Source organism: Chelonia mydas, chromosome 2, assembly GCF_015237465.2.
Source record: "Chelonia mydas isolate rCheMyd1 chromosome 2, rCheMyd1.pri.v2, whole genome shotgun sequence".
NCBI lineage: Eukaryota > Metazoa > Chordata > Testudines > Cheloniidae > Chelonia > Chelonia mydas.
In genome coordinates, this window is record NC_057850.1 from 66,531,378 (window position 1) to 66,552,387 (window position 21,010).

The following is a 21,010-nucleotide window of genomic DNA, read 5'->3' on the forward strand; positions in this document are numbered from 1 at the left end:
TCTTTGTATCATGAGTTATAAATACATGTAATATATCTGCATCTCAAACCTGTGCTGTGTTTCTGGGTGACACCCTCAGACAAACTGGCATCAGCACTATCTAGCCCGTTTGATGGCCCATCAAGGGTAATCAGGTGTATTAATGAACCCATTGAGAGAAGCCAGGGGCTATGCCTTTGAGTCAGCAGGACATGTTTGAACATGTCTGTGGACAGGGGACTCCCAAGAACTTTTCCATGCCCATGTGCTGTGAGCTTGTGTTTGGGACAGAGGATATATCCTTTGCCATGTGGCTTGTACAAAAAGGCAGTTGCATCACCTCCATTTTGTCTTCCATCCTGCTGCTCTGATTGCTTTGAACATTTAACAACTCTCTTCTTGTTCTTTTCTTTTCTAATAAGCCTTTGTTTTAGATACTAAAGGATTGGCTGGCAGAGTGGTATTCTGGGTAAGATCCAAACTAGTATTGATCTGGTAATGTGGCTGGCCCTCTGGGGATCGGAAGAACATTTTGTATAGTTTTAAATACAGTTTAGAATAGAGTTTTAAATAACTTCTCACTTTGCTGGACCTATTTGCTGACTGGAAGTCAGAAACTGGAATGCAATAAAGGGGGCTAATTTCTTTTTTTCAGCTTCTTGATAACCAGTGTGGGAGATCAGGAGCACAGTTTGTGATTGATTGGTGAATCTAACTACAGTGTTAACCACCAGCTTTAGGAGAATCTACTCTCCTTTTTGCAGCCTGACCTTTTTCAGTATGGGCTACCCTAGGCACCTTGGGTCACACTTACCAAACACCTTTTCACATTACAGACAGAGCTGGTAGTGATGCTTATTGATGAGGGAGCCTAACACTATATGATTCCATTTTCAACTGCTCATAAAACTCTGCCAAAGATTAATTTTTCAGGCAGAAGTTTTCCGTGCTTGCTCTTTGCCTCAAGGTGAAGATTTTAGTTTAAAGTTTCAGCTCAAATGGTTCAGCCACCATGCATCATAACAGTATATGAGGATGTAGTTAAAAACTGTCTGTTCTACAGCAGGCATGCCTCATTCAGTGCACAGGATGGACAGTGAATGAGACAAAGTTCTAAGAAGAGTATGGACGTTCTCTTGTGGTTAAGGCAGTACAGTGAGACAGAAGAGGGCTGGGTTCTTTTCCTGACTCTGCCCAAGACTTCTATTATGATTCATAGATTTCGAGACCAGAAGGAATCATTGTGATCACCTAGTCTGAGCTGGGTAACACAAGCTACAGGATTTCCACAAAACAATTCTTGTTTCAATTCTTGGTCCTGCTTTGAACAGGGAGTTGGACTAGATGACCTCCTGAGGACCCTTCCAACCCTGATATTCTATGATACGCGTATCTTTTAGTAAAACATCCAATCTTGAATTAAAATTTCCAGTGATGGAGAACTAACTTGACAAGATCTAACTTGACAAAAATCTCTCTTTGATGAAATTACACTTTTGGTTGATAAAGGTTACTGCGTTGATGTAATAAACTTCTGTAAGTTATTTGACTTGGTACAGCACTAAACTTAAATTCAGAAACTAGAATGCTACAATATCAATATGGCACATATTAAATTGGTTAAAAATTGATTAACATCTCAAAATGTAGCTAAACTGGGAATTATCATCAAGAGGGTATTTTTTTAGTGGGGTCCTACAGGGATCGGTTCTTGGTGCAACACTACTTGACATTTGTATAAGTGATATGGAAGAAAACAAAACCACTGATAGTTTGCAGATGACACAAAAGATTGCAGGAATGGTAAATAATGAACAGGACAGGTCACTAATACTCAGCAATCTGAATCACTTGCTAAATTGGGTGCAAGCAAACAACATGCATTCAGTAGGGCCAAATGTTAGGTCTATATCAAGGCAAAAAGAATGCAGGCCATATGTACAAGATAGAGGACTTTATCCTGTGAAACAGTGATTAAAGAAGACTTGGGGGTCATGATGGATAATCAGCTGAATATGAACTCCCAGTGTGATGTTATGGCCAAAAGGGCTAAAGTGAACCTCGGACGTGTAAACAGGGGAATATGGAGTAGAAGTAAAGACATTATATTACCTCTGTATTTGGCACTGGTATAACCACTATTGAAATAGTGTGTCCAAGCCTGGTGTCCACAATTCTAGAAGGATGCTGAAAAACTGGAGAGGTTTCAGAGAAGAGCCACAAGAATGATTAAAGGATTGGAAAACACGCTTTATAGTGATATACTAAATAGGTTGAGATCCTTGAGTCTAACAAAGAAAAAGAAGGTTAAAGGATGACTTGGCCAATCTACAAGTATCTAAATGGGGAACAGAAATTTGATAACAAAGGGCTCTTCAATCTAGCAGACAAAGATATAGAAGATCCAATGGCTGGAAGCTGAAGCTAGACAAATTCAACCTGGAAATAAGGTGCACATTTTTAATAGTGATGATAATCAACCACTGGAAAGATTTACCAAGGACTGTGGTGGATTCTCCATCATTGGAGATTTTAAAATCAAGACTGGATATTCTTCTAGTTCAACCACAGCTACTGGACTTGAAACAGGAATTTATTCAGGATGGTTCTATGGCCTGTGTTATGCAAGTGGTCAGGCTAGATCACAGTGGTCCCTTCTGGCCTTAAACTACAAATTCTATCTAGATTAACGCATACTGTAAGGAGAGGAAATTAAGTCAATCATTTGGAAAAGATACACTGCAGAACATCCACTATACCAATTTACCAAATGTTATTAGTATATCCCAACCAAAAGGGGTTATTTCGCTTCTACTAATACTGACAATAACCGTTCCACTTTACAGGTTTCAGAGTAACAGCCGTGTTAGTCTGTATTCGCAAAAAGAAAAGGAGTACTTGTGCACCTTAGAGACTAACTAATTTATTTGAGCATAAGCTTTCGTGAGCTACAGCTCACTTCATAATAGCCAATGACATAATTTAATAATGAAAATTCCTGTAGTAAGTGTACGCTGGTAGAACAAGTATTTTGTTTATATGATCTTTCATATCTCTGGATCATCTAGTCATTTATGTTCATGAGCTTCCTATATGTGAACAAGCAATTGCATAGGTAACTAATGTCAGCTCTGCTTCTAGCAGCACACTGATATTCTAGAGCCCAAAACATGTTTACTTTGTACATTACCTAAGACACTACTCAAGTTGGTATTCCAGGATGTATAATGATTTTCTTCAGCTTTCTTTATGTACTGAAAATCTGAATACTTAGCTTTATTATTCAACAACTCTCCTCAAGTCCAGCGCTGGTTAAAGACACATGCTATAACTGGTTTGACTGATATGAAGAAGCATTAGTTACACACCCTGACAGAAGCATATAGGAGTTTGGAGGAGAGCGGCACACAAAATTGAGAGACTAACGTACTGTTGTTCTAGAATGCAGTAAGGAAAAACAAACTGACATGAGTTATTCACTATCCAGTTTCCCAATATGTTAAGATATGTTGTAAAGGTAAAAGTTATCGACTATAGGCCTGTACTACAACAACTGATTCATTTGAATAAAGGTTACAAAAATCAATTTATATCAGCAAAGTTGCTTCTGAAAGCTGCTTGTGAATGATAACTTACCTGGTCAATGTCAGCATTGCGTGGCAGGAAATACACAATGTTGTTTGTGATCTTCTGGGACAGCTTGAAAATTTCAAATGTGGAGACCAATAAAGGAAAAAATAAAAGCTTCACATGGGTTCATTTGCTATGTTAGAATATCCCCAATCTAGTGATTAGAGACGTTACATTCTTCTAATTAGTCTATCGGTGCTACGCATTAGATACTCTTTTGAAATGTCAGACCTAGCACTACCAAAATGGATAAACTCCTCACATTCCATAAATTTGCCCAGATGTTATGAAGTGTTTCATGTGTCAGTGTTTCACTAAAATGGTTTCTTAAAATGAAAATAGTACCTGTTAAAACTGTTGCACATTTTTCGTTTGCTGGCTATTTTCTATCCCATATTCTGGCTTGATCCTTCTAATTAATCACGCATATATAAAAGATTAATTTAAAGTTATACACACACACACACACACACACACACACACATTCAATTTAAAGTTACCAAGAGGCCACCAGGATGCCACAAAATATCAGTACAGAAATGATCCAGTAACAATAAGACTGCTTTGTGCTATTGATTGGTTTCCTAGGATACAGTCATCTGCTATGTTTTAGACAGTCTGGAAAAATATTCTAAATAAATAGGATGTACTTTTCATAAAACAATAAGAAAATAGGTAACTAACTCTGAAACACAGCCCATGTGTTTTTGTAGGTAATTTTTTGAGTTAGGGAAAGTTGTCTGGTTACATCAATTTATATTTTGATATGAAATATTTTATTACACTAGAAAGGAGCTCAGGAGTACTCGATGAATGTTTTATAAATAATTTATAAATGGGGAAACACTAGTAGAAATTCTAGCTTTTAAAACAGAATTTATCCGTTTTACACTTTTAAAACAGGTTATTTTTTTCAATTTTGAACAAAATATCTTAAGAATAGATGTATAGTTTATTTATATTTAATTAAAGATCGCCTGTATTTTTAAAAATCTGATACAAATCATATCACCTAATAAACATGCAGATAGGTAATTAGGGCACTATGTTTGTTTGGGGGCTTTTTACTATAATTTAGAAAGCTGATGTATTTCTATAGCCCGCAGATGGGTCTTATCACATGCTTTATGCATTGCTGCCTACATGAAAAAAAGTTTTCTTGTTTGCCAAAAAGCCGGATATCAAAACAAAGCAAAATACTAAGAATATCTTGGTTTTATTATCAGCATGACAAATGTTATTAACAGTGATGCACTGATTTAAAGACCTACCACAGTCTCATTAATTTTTTTGAAATAGAAGTCTGCTTTTCAGACAACTTTGCCTACTCTCACCCACTCGTTTTTTTTAAATTTTTAATAATTAAGTACATTTGCATGAGAAAAAGGCAACAGTTGCTTAAGAGTCTTCGTATGTTCCTGCTGCTTACTCCTCATTTGAATCCATAAGACCAAATCCTCTGTTAATGAAGGAGAAAAAATCTGTCCCATAATCCTCTGGTTGCAACACCGCAACTGATTAATGTGAAGAAGATCATGTCACTTAAGATCATGGCCTCAAGGAAGAAAACAGAGGCAGGGAACATATGAAAAATCCAAAGCAACAAGATCATGTTTTCAAACAAATATACTTCATAATTTTTTTTTTTAACTGAAAGAAGAAAAAAAATCAAAAGCGACATCCACAACTGTTTTTGATCATTTTTGGAGACACGTGATCTACATCCACTGCACACCGATCTTGAACCTAGGTGCTCCTGAGCATTAACCTCAGCTCTAACACTACTCTCTGCCTGGGCAAGTCACCAAGGACCAAGTTTCGTAAGTGTGTCCACTAATTCTGAGCACCTCAGTTTTGGGTATCCAACCTCACACATCTAAGGCCTGATTTTCAAGAGTGCTGTGCACCTGCAATTCCAAATCAAGTTCAAAGGAGCCCAAACTATCAACAGAACAAGACAGAGCCAAAGAATCCTACATTGTTTTATCCTGCTAAAAGAAGTGAAGCTCTTGTTAATGTGTGAGAGCTATTGCTGTGAACATACAACTTTCAAAGGATATCCATCAGGCGATATCATTGTTCTAACATCAAAGATTTCTGCCGTGGCATAGTCAGGACCCCCCCACGGGGGGCTGAGGAACACAACATCTGCTTTTATATGAGACGCCAGCAGCATGAAGTCTCCACATATGAAGTCTATCTGATCGGCTACTCCATACACTTCTGCATTATTGCAGGCAAGACTGATCTTAACAGGGTCAATATCGATCGCAATCACTGAAAATAAGGTGAAAGGAAAAAGAATTAACACTATGAAACACACAAGCTGACAGATGTCCATATTGCTTGCCAAAACAAGATGTTCCTTTGGTTAAGGTGCTATATTGTAGTTCTCAGGTGCAGAAGGCATTTATAAACCCACTAATTTTGTGTTCCCAATCGTGACTTCCATAAATATGTATACCTTTTGTCATATACCAACAGCCAATTATCTCAATCTTGTTGCTAAAGCACACCAAACTATTTCCTCAAAGGGGCAAATTCTTACCCTCCAACACTGCAAAGCAGAGGTTCCCAGACACTGCAAAAACAGCAGAGTTTCACACTGTATGAAGGAGGGAAAGCAGGTGAGATTTGGGAAAGCTGGCTGTGGTTGTATATACCCTGCATGCTGTGAAGCACAGTTCTGCAATGGCTCCCTGTGCATTCCTGACCTGGGGTATTTGGAACTATGCATCTGCTACTATGTTGATCCACCAACTCAACACTGGGCTGGAGCCCTGGTAAGTAATGCATTCTGGGAGGGCAAAGACTCCTTTCCTTGACATCAGCAAAACCCCCTATGATACATGGCTCAAACTACTTGGCTGGCAGCTGATCTTACCCCAAGAATAAATGAAAGACAGGCTGCAAGAGATGACACTAATCAATAACTCTTCTGAAAAGTAAACTGAAACTGTGTGCACCTGATATAGTATAAACATTTACACAAAACTCAGCCACAAAATATAAAGAAAAAAACTAAGTTTAGATGAAAAGAACTGTTACAGAAATAACTGAACGTGAGCTGCCAAATTTAGCATAGATCACATCATCACCTGCCTTCCCCAGAAAATATTCAGCACTAGAATATGAATCTGCTTCACACCCATGAATGTTTAGTGACAGATTCCATGGAGCGGAATATTGAGTATTATATGTTTTCACTGAAGAAGTTGCGCTTTCACTTCATTAGTGCAGTAGCAATAGATTAGCAATGTAAAAATATGCTAATTTTAGATTAACATTACTTTGCAGCAACTGGTTCAGCTGCACCAGCATGTGCTCCTATTACTGGCAGTATTTTATACTCCATATGTAATGTGCTTATAAGTGGCATACAATTGCATACTGCATAGTTGTCATGGAAACAAGAAGCTGTAAGCTGCAAGCTGCTCTCCTGACACATACACTGCTGATTAGCTTAACTTTCTGGGCCTCATCAGAATCAGATCAACTGAATAAAAAAAACCTAAAAGATTCTTGGGGACTGTGGAATTATTAAACCTGATAAATGATTTCTTGAGAAAAACTATTCTTGTGAACATATCTTATACATTGTTTTTCTTAACTTGTTAGAGTGAAGAGCATTTTCCTCCCAAATTCTTTTCAGCTCTTTTTGGCTAGGGAAGACTAGATGGCATTTTGCTCAGAGCCAGTCAACGATGCCCCTTAGTTTGTCATAGGCATTGTCCCAGGAAGTCTGTTACAAGATGGAGCTAACTTCTGGAGCAAATTCCTTAGATTCTGTATCACTCTGATGTGGGAGACTGGGAAATTTTGCAGCAGCTTCATTCAAATAAAAAATGGAGGGTCATCATTAATTTGTATTATTCATTTTAATTTTAATCAGTATTGTAGCCCCTGTGTTATTTGTTTTTATATTAAATTATCCCAGCCCAATCCCTACAGAGCTATGGGAGTCTACTTGGGATTGGGATATACACATCATACAGGTTAGCTATTTTACTAGAACACGTGATAAATAAAATAACTTTGAATAATGCAACAAGTGATCATCTTTGGCTAAAATAAACTGATTAAATATGCCCGGCAGAAATACAAGAGCAGCCCTGTTTTTTTCAAATATATAAACAATGACATGCTTATGCTGGAGTAAAAAAATTCATCAATAGGATATATCGCAGTAGAACATAATGAATAAGGTAAAACACATGTAGAAAGCCAGTATCAAGACTACTTGCAGAGAGAACAGGGGATGGGGTGGGGAAATCACGTTATACAAACAGATTATTACCTCTTTTTGATGCCAAGGCAAACTGAATAGCATTTCCTCCAACTCCACAGAATGCATCCACTACTATATCACAGTTGAAGGACTGCCTGACGCGGCTTGCAATATGCTTAGCAATCTTCTCAGGTGTAACAGAAAACCAACCCTCTGATGGAGGCAGTGTGGGAAGGGACGGAGAGAAAATTTGTCAATTGTTTCCAAAATCAATCATTCAAAAGAACTAAACAGAGGCTGAACATTAAATTAAGCCCAGCAACTTTGGTACCATGCATTTTACTAGGGTATTATGGGGTTGATCCTGTAAGGTTCTGAATACTAATTCGATACAGTGGGTTACTTTAAGTCCAGGAGTAGTCCCACTAAAGTCAGCCTACTCATGTAATTACAGCTAAACATGTACTTCAGTGCTAGATTGAGCCAAAATGCTCAGCACCTTATAGGATCAAGCCCTACAAGACTGTGATGAAAAGATAATGGTTTACACTTCAGTCACAACAAGGCCATTCTGTTACAAACACACCCAGAATTTCTGTTAAAATTGAAACAGAGCTGAAATAAAAAATGGCAGAGAAGACAGAACATGGATCTTTATAACTGAAGTTCCGTATGCCTAATATTTCTCCTTATATTTACATGGGGACTGCTTGAAAATGGGGACTGCTTAAAATAAGATGATAAAAAAAACCACAAGAAGTTGTTTTACAATCACTAGTCTTTCTGCAAATTTATGACTTCTTCCCTTGGAGAACCCATACTGATCTACGTAAAGCTGTATTTTAGCAACTGACTAAATTTAGAGCATTTACTACGCAAACATGACATGTAATCAACATATTTCAACATCGAAGTTTATTTGGCCATATACAGATTACACCTTTTGCCATCTGATTTCTGAAGACCACTGCTGACACAAATTAACCAAACAGAATATGGTATAATTACAGGCAGCACAATTTTCAGAAAAGATCAGGTCTGACATATGTGGCAGATCCTCAGCAGAGATCAACACAGCTCTATTGAAATCAATGAGCTATGCTAATCTGCACCAGCTCACTATAAATTTGTTCATACATTCCACAATGATGTAAATTATTATTCACTTCTGCTTTGTTGTTTCTTATCAGATGATGAAAGTGCAGGTTTAAATACCTTTACGCTGCAATGTTTGTGTGCTTCAGCTAATAACATACCTCTATCTAATTTAATCCCCTCATCAAACCGAGAAAACAGTCTGTAACGCTGTGCCCAGTATTTGGTCAGCTCAGGATCAGCAGCAATCTCAGCAGGTAAAGATGGTGGTGTGGTTCTGTTCTTTTTTTTCTTCTTGTTTTTCTTCTTTTGGGGATTTCTTCTTTCGGTTGGTTCAGCTACAACTGAAAACACCAAATTACAAAGTTAGCATCATTCCAGCAATCCCTCATTCCAAGGGTGCGGGCTGTAGTATGTAAGTAGATATACGGCAACAATTATAACACTATCTAAGCACGCTGCTGGATTCCATATGGGGTCATTTGCAGGATTCTGTGGGTTGGTAACTTGAGCTAGAGACACTCATGGTTATGTTTGTGCAGGCTGCAGTGGTTCCATGCCAAATTTGCAGTACAGATATAACTAGGCCACAAACCTATTATTAAGACAGAAAGGGGAATACTGATGAAGTATCTTGTGGAAGGTTTGGATTGGCAGGGCAAAGGGAAGAGAATGAGAGCTCAGAGTGGCATTAGGAACTTGGGGTGAATTTACAGTTGGAGCACCACCCTGCCACAGTGTCAAATCCTCCTGCTCCCCAGTGTCAAGTCTAGTTACCTTGGCTGCTTGGTTCCTGTACTTATTTCCCTGACTTAACTGTTAGGCTGACTGGTTAACTGGCCAAGGGGTGAATCTCAGCAGATTTACCATTCTTTTCAGCAGATGGCAAGATAGTTGACATTGCATAATTAACAACTGTTAACCAAATCAAAGGGCAATTTAGTGACCAAATATAAGCAACTGAATTATGCTTTGTATTTAAACCAGGAATCAAAGCTGATTTACACAGAAGAATTATGTAATACCAATTTTATATTAAAATAAGTAAAACTACAACCACAGAAATAATGGAATGTATATGAAATCCTCAGTAATCCTATTCCTTTGGCGTATAGTAAGTGTTAAATAAATAAAAAAAAAAAGGCTCATAAAATACTGGATTATTTTTTTTCTAGAAAATAAAGTAATGTTAGTATTGACATATTATATGTTCCTTGAGGCTCAATGCAATAACATATCCAAGAATCCAAACTCTGACAGTCCAGACATTTCTTTTTTAATTGAATCAATCCCTACTAAGGACTCTGCCTCACTACTGAAACAATGCAAATGCAATAAGGGAGTTCACTGGGAGTAAAGAAGATTGACGAACCGCTGTTCATTAAAACAAGCCCCAAAGAATCATTATTAAAAACAGTGGCAAGGTCAGAATTTATTCAGAAAAAATGCCAAAGCCATCTTCACCTGCACTGCACAAACCAAATCTCAGTTTGCAAGATTTTGACTGAAAAATTTAAGAATATAGTAAGTTTCATTAAGTAAATATAAAATGACAAATAGCTTGGTAAAGAAACCTTACAGGATAAAGTTTATAACCAATTTGCCTCCAGTTATTAAAAACTGTACGTACCTTGACTCACACTTTCTGTTTCTACTTGAAGATAATCTGGAATATCCAGAGCAACTAGCTGTCGTCCAGAATGACATTCCTGTCTTCCTGAGCTCTGAGAGATAGAGCCACTTGCTGTTGCATCTTCCTTCTCCTCTTCTTCAAGGTTATTTGTTCCAAGTTCATAACTAACAATTCTGGAAGATAGCGGGTCATGCTTTTTCGCACTGAAATTATTACTTTGTGAACTTTCCTGTTCCTCTGAGTCACTGCTTGTAGAGGAGCCCTGCACTTTATCCTGAGCAAAAGATTCCTGGGACATAGTCTCCTCCACAGGTTCACTAACCTGTCTTAGGAACTTCTCTACCTGGAATGGTCAAGTATCACAAATAATTAGATTGCACCATCATACGATGAAACAAGGTAGTTTAAAAAGTGGCTCTCAACCTTTCCAGGCTACTGCACCCCTTTCAGAAGTCTGATTTGTCTTGTGTACCCCCAAGTTTCACCTCACTTAAAAGCTACTTGCTTACAAAAATCTGACATAAAAATACAGTGTCACAGAACACTATTAATGAAAAACTTTCTTATTTTTACCGTATAATTATAAAATTAATCAACTGGAATATAAATATTGTACTTGCTTTTTGGTGTATACAATACAGACCAGTATAAACAAGTCATTGTCTGTATGAAATTTTAGTTTGTACTGACTTCGCTAGTGCTTTTTATGTAGCCTGTTGTAAAACTAGGTAAATATCTAGATGAGTTGATGTACCCCCTGGAAGACCTCTGCATACCCCCAAGGGTACACGTACCCCTGGTTGAGAACCACTAGTTTAAAAGTCTCTTCCACTGATATAGCAATAGTTCATATTAACGTATTATTTACCCTAAAAAAAAAATGTTGAAAATGTTAAGTTTGCACAGTTAAAAGTCAATGTGAAAACTGCTTCTTTGGGCTAATGAATCAATATATGATCAGATTAATTCTTCAGATACTACATAATAATACACATTTTCCTTTACAACTTTAGATACGCATTCTCTGTGTATGCAAGAGACAAAATCCATGCAATTAATTAATATAAGTAGTACAATAATCCAATTTCACAGAATTCATTACAGATGAAAATATAGTATAAAAAACTTGCTGGCATGTGTAGGCCAAATTTACAGCTTTTTAGTTAACTTGTCTCATCCTGTGAACTGCATTTAAGAAGGCTACAAAGTGCATGTAAATTAGCTCCATGTTAGCTGCCTCATCTGCTCAATTGTACCTAGGGAAGGCTGTGCGTAGTAGGAAATTCCATCAAAATAAGTTTCTTCTCTCTCTCTCTCTCTCTCTCTCTGTCTCTTCTAAAGAGAGAAATCTTCAATGTGAAATGCCCTGGTAAAAAACTACCAGAACACCTTATCTAATGTTAACAGTTGGAGCCCTGATCCTTCAAAGATCTCCACATATGGTTAACCTTAACATTACTGCTATTGTCTTTGCAAGACTGGGCTTACCTCAGCAGGAGACAGCCCCCCTCATGTAAACCTTCGGAAGTATATAGCTATTTTCAAATAGCCACATATTTCTTTCTTAATCCCACCAAAGTGGAATTTTCCCTAGAATTATACTAGCCTCAGGTGCAGGGTGGGCAATACTCAGTCTTAGATCAGTGAGTTTAGTGACAAGTTTAAGGTCCAACACACCACTAACCACCAGTACTAGAAAATAAATTTTGCAATAGGAGAGTTGGAAATCCTGTGAGCCCTAGAAGAATGTGAGATAACAGATCTTAAAAAGGAGGTTGTTAACTAGAAAAATCACTTGTAAACAAGTTTCTCTAAATAGGTTACAAATTCCAAGGCAAAAAAATCTGTTAAAATAGAGTTAAGGTTGAGATTACATTAAAGTAAGTACAGGTAAACAAACCCAACAAGAATACTGAAGTTATCAAAATAATATAACAAGGGAGAAAAAGTGATGACTAAACATCAATGGCTACAGTCTACAATAGTGAACAATCTAGTAGCTTCTGTTCAGTCTGGCTGAAACCTAAATCAATGATTTGGGTGATCACAGCAACGATATAGCAAATGTCCTGGTGATGGACAGGAGAATGGAAAAAGTTTTTTGGGGGTATTTTTATGTGCAATATAAAAGTTATGCTGGTGTATACAATTCATTATAGCATAGAAATATTTTTTCCTCACTGTTAATGCATGTGTTTCAAAATGCAAAACACATGCATTTAAAAATGCAGGTAATTCAGTGGTCTACAGCAGTGGTGGGCAATGCATCCGGCCCATCAGGGTAATCCGACTGCGGGCTGCGAGACATTTTGCTGACGTTGAACATCCGCAGGGACCGCCCCCCAGAGCTCCCAGTGGTCACAGTTCTCTGTTCCCGGCCAATGGGAGCTGTGAGAGGTGGCAGCCAGCATGTCCCTGCGGCCCCTTCGCCTGCAGGCACCGCTTTCCACAGCTCCCATTGGCCGGGAACAGAGAACCACGGCCATTGGGAGCTGGAGGGGGAGCAGTGCCTGCGGATGGTCAACATCAGCAAAATATCTCGTGGCCCACAATCAGATTACTCTGATGGGCTGCGTCCGGCCCGCGGGCTGCAGGTTGCCCACCACTGGTCTATATATATATATATATAAACATATATACACATTACTGAACAAATGAGGAATATAGAGGTAACGAAAGCTGTTTATATAAGATGGCTGTTAAAATGACATTCTTAAAAAGTGACATTCTTCAAAACAACTCAGTGAAGAGTTTTTCACTGTTTTGATATGCTTCCTGACTAGAGTGCTTTTGACTAAAGAAAGATGTGTAAGCAATAAAGAGACACAGGTTGATGCTTAATAACGTGTATTCATTTGATTTTTACTGGCCTAAACACTCCCATTTTCACAGTTCAATAATAGTTATCAGAAAAAACACGGATACATCTACGATACTGCGGTTAGGGCGCTTTGCTATAACAGTGCTAATAAATAAACGTATAAGAAATACTTCTACCTTACTCAAAGTTTTACTTTTTTGGCAAGACAACATTTCTGACTCTTCTGTGAAGAAGAGGTGTTTGTTTTTTCTCTTCACTGGCTTGCGCATGTCCAAGAACTGGGATTTGAGCTTTGCATTTTTGTCCAGATACTGGACCTTTCTGCAGCTAAAGTTTGAAATTCCCCCATATCTGCAATCAAAAAGAATAGATTAAGAACAGAAGTTTAAATATGTGGGATTCAGCTGTTATGAAATGTTTGAGAGAGACTGTCAGTGTTGACAGGCCAAACATTATCTTAAAATTACACTTTTCAGCCTAAATACAAATTTAACTATCCAGATCTCCCCATAAAATGAAAATATTTGCATATTACACAGTGTGTGTTAGTGACACCTTATCTTACAGCAGCCCCACAGCCAAGTAAAATGGATTCCATACTGGATGGAGCCAAACTAAAACATCCTCCCCCCAGGTTTGTAGACCATGCCATGAGCCAATGGAAACTGTTTTATTTAATCATGAAAACACTGTCAACATCTGCATCAACAGGACAGTGGCTTTGTCCTAATATAATGAAGCCGCAATAAGTTCCTACCTGGCTCCTAACTAGACACCAACTTTTAAAAGCTGATTAACAATTAGAACCCTCAGGACCAGAGAATTTAAGAGACTAATTCATATTTATAAAACCACAAGCATTTTAACAAAAAAGGAGTTATACTTTAGGATGCCATCTAATTTAAACCTTTGTTATTTGTTACCTTCACTTCAAAGCACTTTTATTATTCTCTAATTCACCTTTAACACTTTGCATCCCTCCTTTCCACTCCTACAATCACCCAAAGACAAACCTATAGTTTTATTAAGCACAAACACTAATTTTCAAAATAACTTTCAAATAACTTAACAGTCAAAAGAAACAGAGATTGCTGGTACACTTGAAAACAACAGGTATGGGGCAACTAGTGCGTAAAAGGAGCTAATTTTCGGGGGGTGGGGGGAGGGACACTGAATTTGCTTATAAGTCATTACTTTTGTCCTGTACCATGCTTGAATCCCAGAAGAGAACAGGTTTCCTCAGGATCCGCAACAGGATTTTCATCTGCATCCAGTTCATGGCTATAAAGAAACCCAGACGTCGGTTACTTTATATAAAAAGTCACCATTTTTATTACAGTTCCTACTAAGAGAGGAAAATTCCCATTAACTCTGGCTGACTCCACAGCCTATACTCTTATTTTCTGGGTTTTAAAGGCTACATCATGAAGGAACCCAAGTATTAATGAAGTTTTAATATACACATCAGTAAGTATCACACACAGTGACCTTTCCATTTATATCCTTCAAGTCACAAGCTAGACAAGTGCAATCTGTCCATATGAATGGAGACAATAGGCTTTTTCTACCTCAAGGCATAAGCATTTCTTGTTCTTATGCTACTAGAATGACACTAACACATCAGCATCACCACCTAAACTAGTAACTACTTAATACTGTTCCCATTCCTTCTCTCACCATCCCCAAAAATAAAAAAGCAGGTTTTTATGCCAATTACAAATAAACAAGTCCATTCTCAACAGAAGGTGCACCCCATCCAATTTAGCAATCTGGTGATAAGTGTGTATATACACCTCTCATAGAGTTTGGAAGTCAGGGCTCTAAATTCTTTCCTTGGAATAAAGAAAGAGAGACCTCTAACCAACATAAAAGCTCCATGCTCTCAGATGGGAAGGTAAGGAGGTAGGAAAGCCAATTATTATTATTTGCATTGCAGGAATAGCCAACAGATCCAATCAGGGATCAGTGCCCAATTGTGCTAGGAGCCGTTCTAATACAGAGGAACACACAGAAACAGATTTTAGAAATAGAAAAAACTAATTTATTACTTGCCTCCTCTTGACTTTTGCATGTTTATACTCAGGTGGCTCTTCCTCTTCTTCGTCTTCTTTCTTATCATTGTTGTGCGATCCTCTTTTGTCATTTGAATTTGGTCTAGATGGCTCCTGTGAATCTAAAGAGGCATAAAAACAGCACTCTTTTTGTTTGTCCAATCATTTCTTCTCCAGTCTACAAAAAACTAAATATTTTGGAGGTTTTTTTTTTTTAAAAAGTACACTATTATGTACTTGAGTCTGACAAACAAGTGATTACCAAACCACATGTACCTTTGCTTTTCTCCATCTTAAGTCTCAACATACCAACAGCTATGTTTCCTGTGCTGTTTTAAAGGACCTTTACATATTTGGCAACATCAATGTTAAAGACTCAAAGGTTTCCATATATGAAAAGTCTATACAGGACAATCCTCACATGGCTTCCCTGTCCTTTTTAAAAAATAACTGCAAGTTAATAAGTTAGGATTTTCATCCCATGTCTCATCTTAATGGTTGAGAGCAAGTCTGCCAGGATAGTGCAGTGACATTGGCTAAAGAACTCACAGCAACACTCAAACAACCCACTGGCAGTCCCAAGGCTGGGGGCAACAATTTAAGGTGAATAGACGGCATTCAGAAAGAAAGGAGAGAGAGGGGAGGCTGCTGAGAGTTGGCTCCATGCTCCTGCCTCTGGTGTTTCTGTGAAGCTGCCAGGAGAAGGGGGAAAAAAATCTATCCGCTATCTACACTCCTCAGCAGTGCATAATACAGGTGTTTCTCCTAACACCTCAGCCACGGCTGCTCTTGCATATTCCACCCTTCCTCTTAAGCCGAAGAAAACACAGAGCAGTACAAAAGGGTTATATGGGCTGCCTCTGGGGAGTGCAGGCAGGCAGAAGTAATGGCGGAAGAAGGAAAAGGGATACTTTCCCTACACTCCAAGACATATGAATGCTAGAAAGTTGGAATCAGCTCTCAGCATTCTGTCTCAGCTGCCAGACAATACTGCATCTTCCCAGCGATCAGCACATCCCTCTTCTAAGCTAATCCTCCCAGCACCTCCAGTGACAAGTAGCATCACTCTCCCAATGTGATATATCACCCCTACTTTGGTTGTAGTCCATGACAATATTACAAAATAAATTGGCATTTCCACTAGTCAGTGTTGGTCAACTATGGCTTATATCAGGCGTTGGCAAACTTTTTGGCCTAAGGGCCACATCAGGATATGGAAATTGTACGGCGGGTCATGAATGCTCTCAAAATCGGGGGTCGGGGTGCGGGAGGGGGTGAGGGCTCTGGCTGGGAGTGCGGGCTCTGGGGTGGGCCCAGAAATAAGGAGTTCAGGGTGTGAGAGGGGGCTCCGGGTTGGGGGAGTGAGGGCTCTGGGGTGGGGCTGGAGGTTTGGGGTGCAGGAGGGGGCTCCAGGCTGGGACCGAGGGGTTTGGAGAGTGGGAGGGGGATCAGGGCTGGGGCAGGAGGTTTGGGGGGGGGTCTCAGGTGTGCAGGCTCTAGGCGGTGCTTACCGCAAGCAGCTCCCGGAAGCATGTCCCACCTCCAGCTCCAAGATGCAGCCACGCTGCTCTGCCCTGTCCGCAGGCACCACCCCTGCAGCTCCCATTGGCCAGGAACCACAGCCAATGGCAACTGCGGGGGCGGTGCCTGCAGATGGGGCAGCGCACAGAGCCGCTTGGCCACGCCTCTGTGTATTACGTAGGAGCTAGAGGGGGGGGTCATGCCAGCTGTTTCCTGGGAGCCACGTGGAGCGGGGTAAGCCCCTGACCCCGCTCCCTGGCTGGAGCTGAGGACCAGATTAAATGGTTTGACGGGCTGGATGTGGCCCACGGGCCATAGTTTGCCCACCTGGCTTATACAGTACCACCAACTTGATTTGTTCATAGCTAATAGTTTATAGTGCAGTAAGCAGACGGCTGCCTTGTGATATTACATACATTGAATCAAACAAAACCCAAATTTTCAGGTACAGCATTTTGGGGCAGATATGAGAAGATGAAGTGAAGAAAGGATTGTATGTTTATTAGGACTTTCCTTCAAAACTGATCTTTCACAGGCCAGATTTATTAAAACATCTATTTCTGTTCTATTTACTCCAACCTACTGAGTGAGATATATACTAGGTGGAAGCCAATTGGTCTGTGTTTTTACAGTAAAAGTTTTATTATATGGCATGTTGGGGAAATGGGGGGGGGGGGGTGCCAGTAAGCCAAAAATTCCAGTTAACTAAGAGGGTGGGAGTTCCCAGATCTGGCACCCCGAAACTCCTCCTGCACCCAAACTCCTCCCAGAGCCCGTGTCCCACACCTCCTCCTGAAATGCCGGTTTATAGAGCTTTCTGGTTTGTAAAGTGCCAGATAATACAGCTTTTCCTGTATATGGATAGTATAGCAGCTGCATAGCAGACAGAGTTAAAATAAGGAAGCATTAATACTGCTATCCCACCACTTCTCGAGTACATCCAGAGATTTATTAAAAAAAAAAAAAAAAAGATACACATCTGGAGGAATATTACCAGAATCAATATTAGCAAATCCTACACGGACCTGATTGGTTTGTACTTTTATTTTCAGAAGATGCACTTTTCGTGGTTCCTCCATTGCACGATTCCTTCTGGCTAGAAACACAAGGACACTGCCTTGTACTACTAGTTGAACTCAGAATTTGATGGCCATCATAAATTACTGTTAGGGTTAATTTGCTCTCCTCCACTTCCTCCAAATCCAGATTTATGTTACCAATCCCAGAGAGGATTTCATTATGGTGCTCATCACATGAGCTAGGGTTTTCTTTACAACTGATGTTGGAGGGAGGATAAGAAGAAAGTTCTGAGTCCAGCACTTGATGAGATACAGCATCTGTACTAACACAGTCTGCTTCTCCTGGCAGACCTGTTTCGAGTTTATACGCATTGATTTCGGTGCCATCATTATGTGGGCTGTCAACAGTCCATCCTTGACTTGCCCAGTACTGAAATTGTTCCCAGTAATACCAGTATATTTCGTTATAATGCTGCTTCCACTTTTCCTTGGTGTCAGGAGAGTTCCAAGGCTCAGAAGTAGGTGCATTCTCAGACAATTCTACTTCCATGTGCTTCTCCAGCCAACTTTGCCACAGAAGACCTTCTCCATACTCACTCCAATATTTTTCCCATTTCTCTTTCAGCTCACTGGGTAAAGCATCATTAATAGGGCAATCTCTATTTTCACAGTTGTCCTCATTCAGAAGCTGGCATGTTTTTTTCTCCTCAGTTCGTTCTGTATGTAAAGCTGGATCATCTGAAAAAGACTGGTTATGGTCTTCACAATCTTCTTTCCAGGTTTCCCGCATGATCTCATTCAAGTGCTTTTGCTGCAACTTTTTCTTCTTCTTCTTCTTCACTATCTTATTTCTCTTTCTGGAATTTTCTGATGCCTAAAAATCAAAAAGAAATAAAATGTGTTTTTAAAAAATGCCCAGAACCAAGTAACTCACAAGGGAGAATTTATTCTTTCCTCCTTGTTCTGTCTTCAGGGACATTCCTGCTTCTGCCCTCCACTCATTACTCAGAAGTATTTTTTCCCTCATGAGTAAAGCTATGAGTAGGTCATGGAGGTCGCAGAAGTCACAGATTCTGTGACTTTCCACAACCTCTGTGACATTGAGCCCCTGCAGCAGCCCAGCCACTGTGGCCATGGGGGACCCTCCGCAGCTCCCGGCTGCCACGGGCGGCGGCCTCCCCCGCAACTCCCAGCCCTGCAGGGCGACAGAGGATTCCCCCGTAGCTCCCAGCCTCGGTGGGCGGTGGGGGACCCTGCAGTTCCCAGTCACTGCAGGGAGTGGGGGATCCCTGAGCTCCCAGCCCTTCAAAGGTAGTGGAGGATCACCCCTCCCCCCACCCCTGCCCCAGCTCCCAACCCCGCAGTCAGGGATCACTCCTAGCTCCCAGCCACTGGGCAGGGGAGCCACAGCTCCCTGCCCCCGCTGCATGCAGTGGGGCAGGGTGCTGGACTCTTCTCCCTCCCCATTTTGTCATGGATATTTTTAGTGAAAGTCAGGGACATGTCATGGCTTCCATGTTTATTGCCTGTGACCTGTCCATTACTATTATTAAAAATATCCATGACAAAATCGTAGTCTTACTCATGGTAGAAGATACTAAGGGAGCTTTTGGAGGAGAGCAGGGGAAGAAATGAACTCCTGCCACAGCAAATAACCCTTTCACATGCTGCCCAAAATACAAGCCAAACTTGACAAAGCTATCTAATGGTGAAGGAGAAGAGACAGGGAAACAACTAACAGGAGGAAAAAGGTAATAAGATGGCCAACTTGGTGCAGGAATGCTTGTTTACATAAGCAGTGAATTTGGCCTGTAGTCATTTTTAAAAGCCATCAACAGAGATCAAGAAATTGTTTCACTAGTGCCTGACAGTGGATCTTTGGCTAAATCCATGAAACTATTAATTTGGCAGTAAAATGGGAAGAGAATAATCCTCTTTTACATTGAGTACAACTTACCAGGGCCAACAGCTACACAAAAAACTTATCCTACACAGAAGTACACCCCCAAACTTATTTCTGAATCACAGTCAGCTTCACTCAGCTTTGTACTGCTGAGGAAAGGAGCTTCGAAGTTCATTTGCATCAGTGGCTGAGACTTTCAAAAGAACAAGCAGTGTTCAAGTTGTTAAACTGGAAACTCATTTTCAGTTGCTGTCAAAGTTCAGCTAGAACTGAAATGCTGTGATCCAAGTTTTGCAAAGGAAACCTTGCTCATTTTTTCTTAATGCCTGCTGGATAAAAGACGTCCAGAGTTACCTAATGGACTTGTTATATATACACACACAAGTATCTTTGGAAGTACCTATATTTTAGAACCAAACTTTTCTATTATGAATCTGAAAAAAGTCAAACATGAGAGTTACTGAAACTCAAACCTGCTCTTCAGATTGTGTATGGCCACTTCAGAGGCAAAAGCTGAACCACTGAGAAGTTGGTTCCAGAGAACGAATACCCATCTTTCACTGAAGTTACTTCCTTCACAGCCCTCATACCATACTTTATTTTAACATGCACTGTATAAAAGCACCACTCTTACCAGTGTTCTATAAATTAAAAGTAGTGTGTATTCATTTCCCATTCAATTCCTTTGTCCCACAGTTTGTGTACCACTGTTTTTAATATTGTGTTTTGCTCAGTTTATTCACAAATTTGTTCATTCAAGAAATTAATCAGTTCCTAATCCTACAACTTGCTCTGTGGACCAGCTTCTTCACATGTGTGCAGAGACACACAGACACACATGCACACACACACAGCGTTCAATTTACTTTCTTAGCTCAGAGTCTGGAAATACAAAGATGCATAAAAAGCACAGTAAACTGGGGTTTACCACAAATTCCTTGTGAGCTGACAGTCCTCCAAACTGAAGTGGTAACCCCATACTCCTCATGAGTTCAGCCTCTGAGTCCAGTTCATCCTCTTCCAGGCCCAAAGAATGATTGTTGTTTGAGTTTTTTGTCACATTGGGATGATGATTCCCCTCCTTCTCTTCCTCTATTTGCTCCTCTCCTATAAACAAGTGATATTAATTC

General features: G+C 39.8%; 1 protein-coding gene across 4 annotated transcripts in view; it reads right to left on the reverse strand.

Moving 5' to 3' along the window:
- Window positions 1-21,010, reverse strand: part of TGS1 (trimethylguanosine synthase 1) — a 50,550-nt gene that overhangs the window by 19,328 nt on the left and 10,212 nt on the right. For 2 of the 4 annotated variants that reach the window (XM_037892601.2, XM_037892602.2), the window contains 10 exons: window positions 20,809-20,987; window positions 17,984-18,851; window positions 15,439-15,559; window positions 14,581-14,667; window positions 13,563-13,737; window positions 10,563-10,908; window positions 9,094-9,276; window positions 7,907-8,050; window positions 5,670-5,886; window positions 3,616-3,694 (listed from right to left, as the gene is read on the reverse strand). In XM_037892601.2, the coding sequence (XP_037748529.1) occupies window positions 3,616-3,694; window positions 5,670-5,886; window positions 7,907-8,050; window positions 9,094-9,276; window positions 10,563-10,908; window positions 13,563-13,737; window positions 14,581-14,667; window positions 15,439-15,559; window positions 17,984-18,851; window positions 20,809-20,987 (2,399 nt within the window). Of the gene's footprint in view, window positions 1-3,615; window positions 3,695-5,669; window positions 5,887-7,906; window positions 8,051-9,093; window positions 9,277-10,562; window positions 10,909-13,562; window positions 13,738-14,580; window positions 14,668-15,438; window positions 15,560-17,983; window positions 18,852-19,934; window positions 20,210-20,808; window positions 20,988-21,010 lie in introns of all 4 variants that reach the window. The other 2 variants (XM_037892604.2, XM_037892603.2) reach the window with 2 other exon arrangements.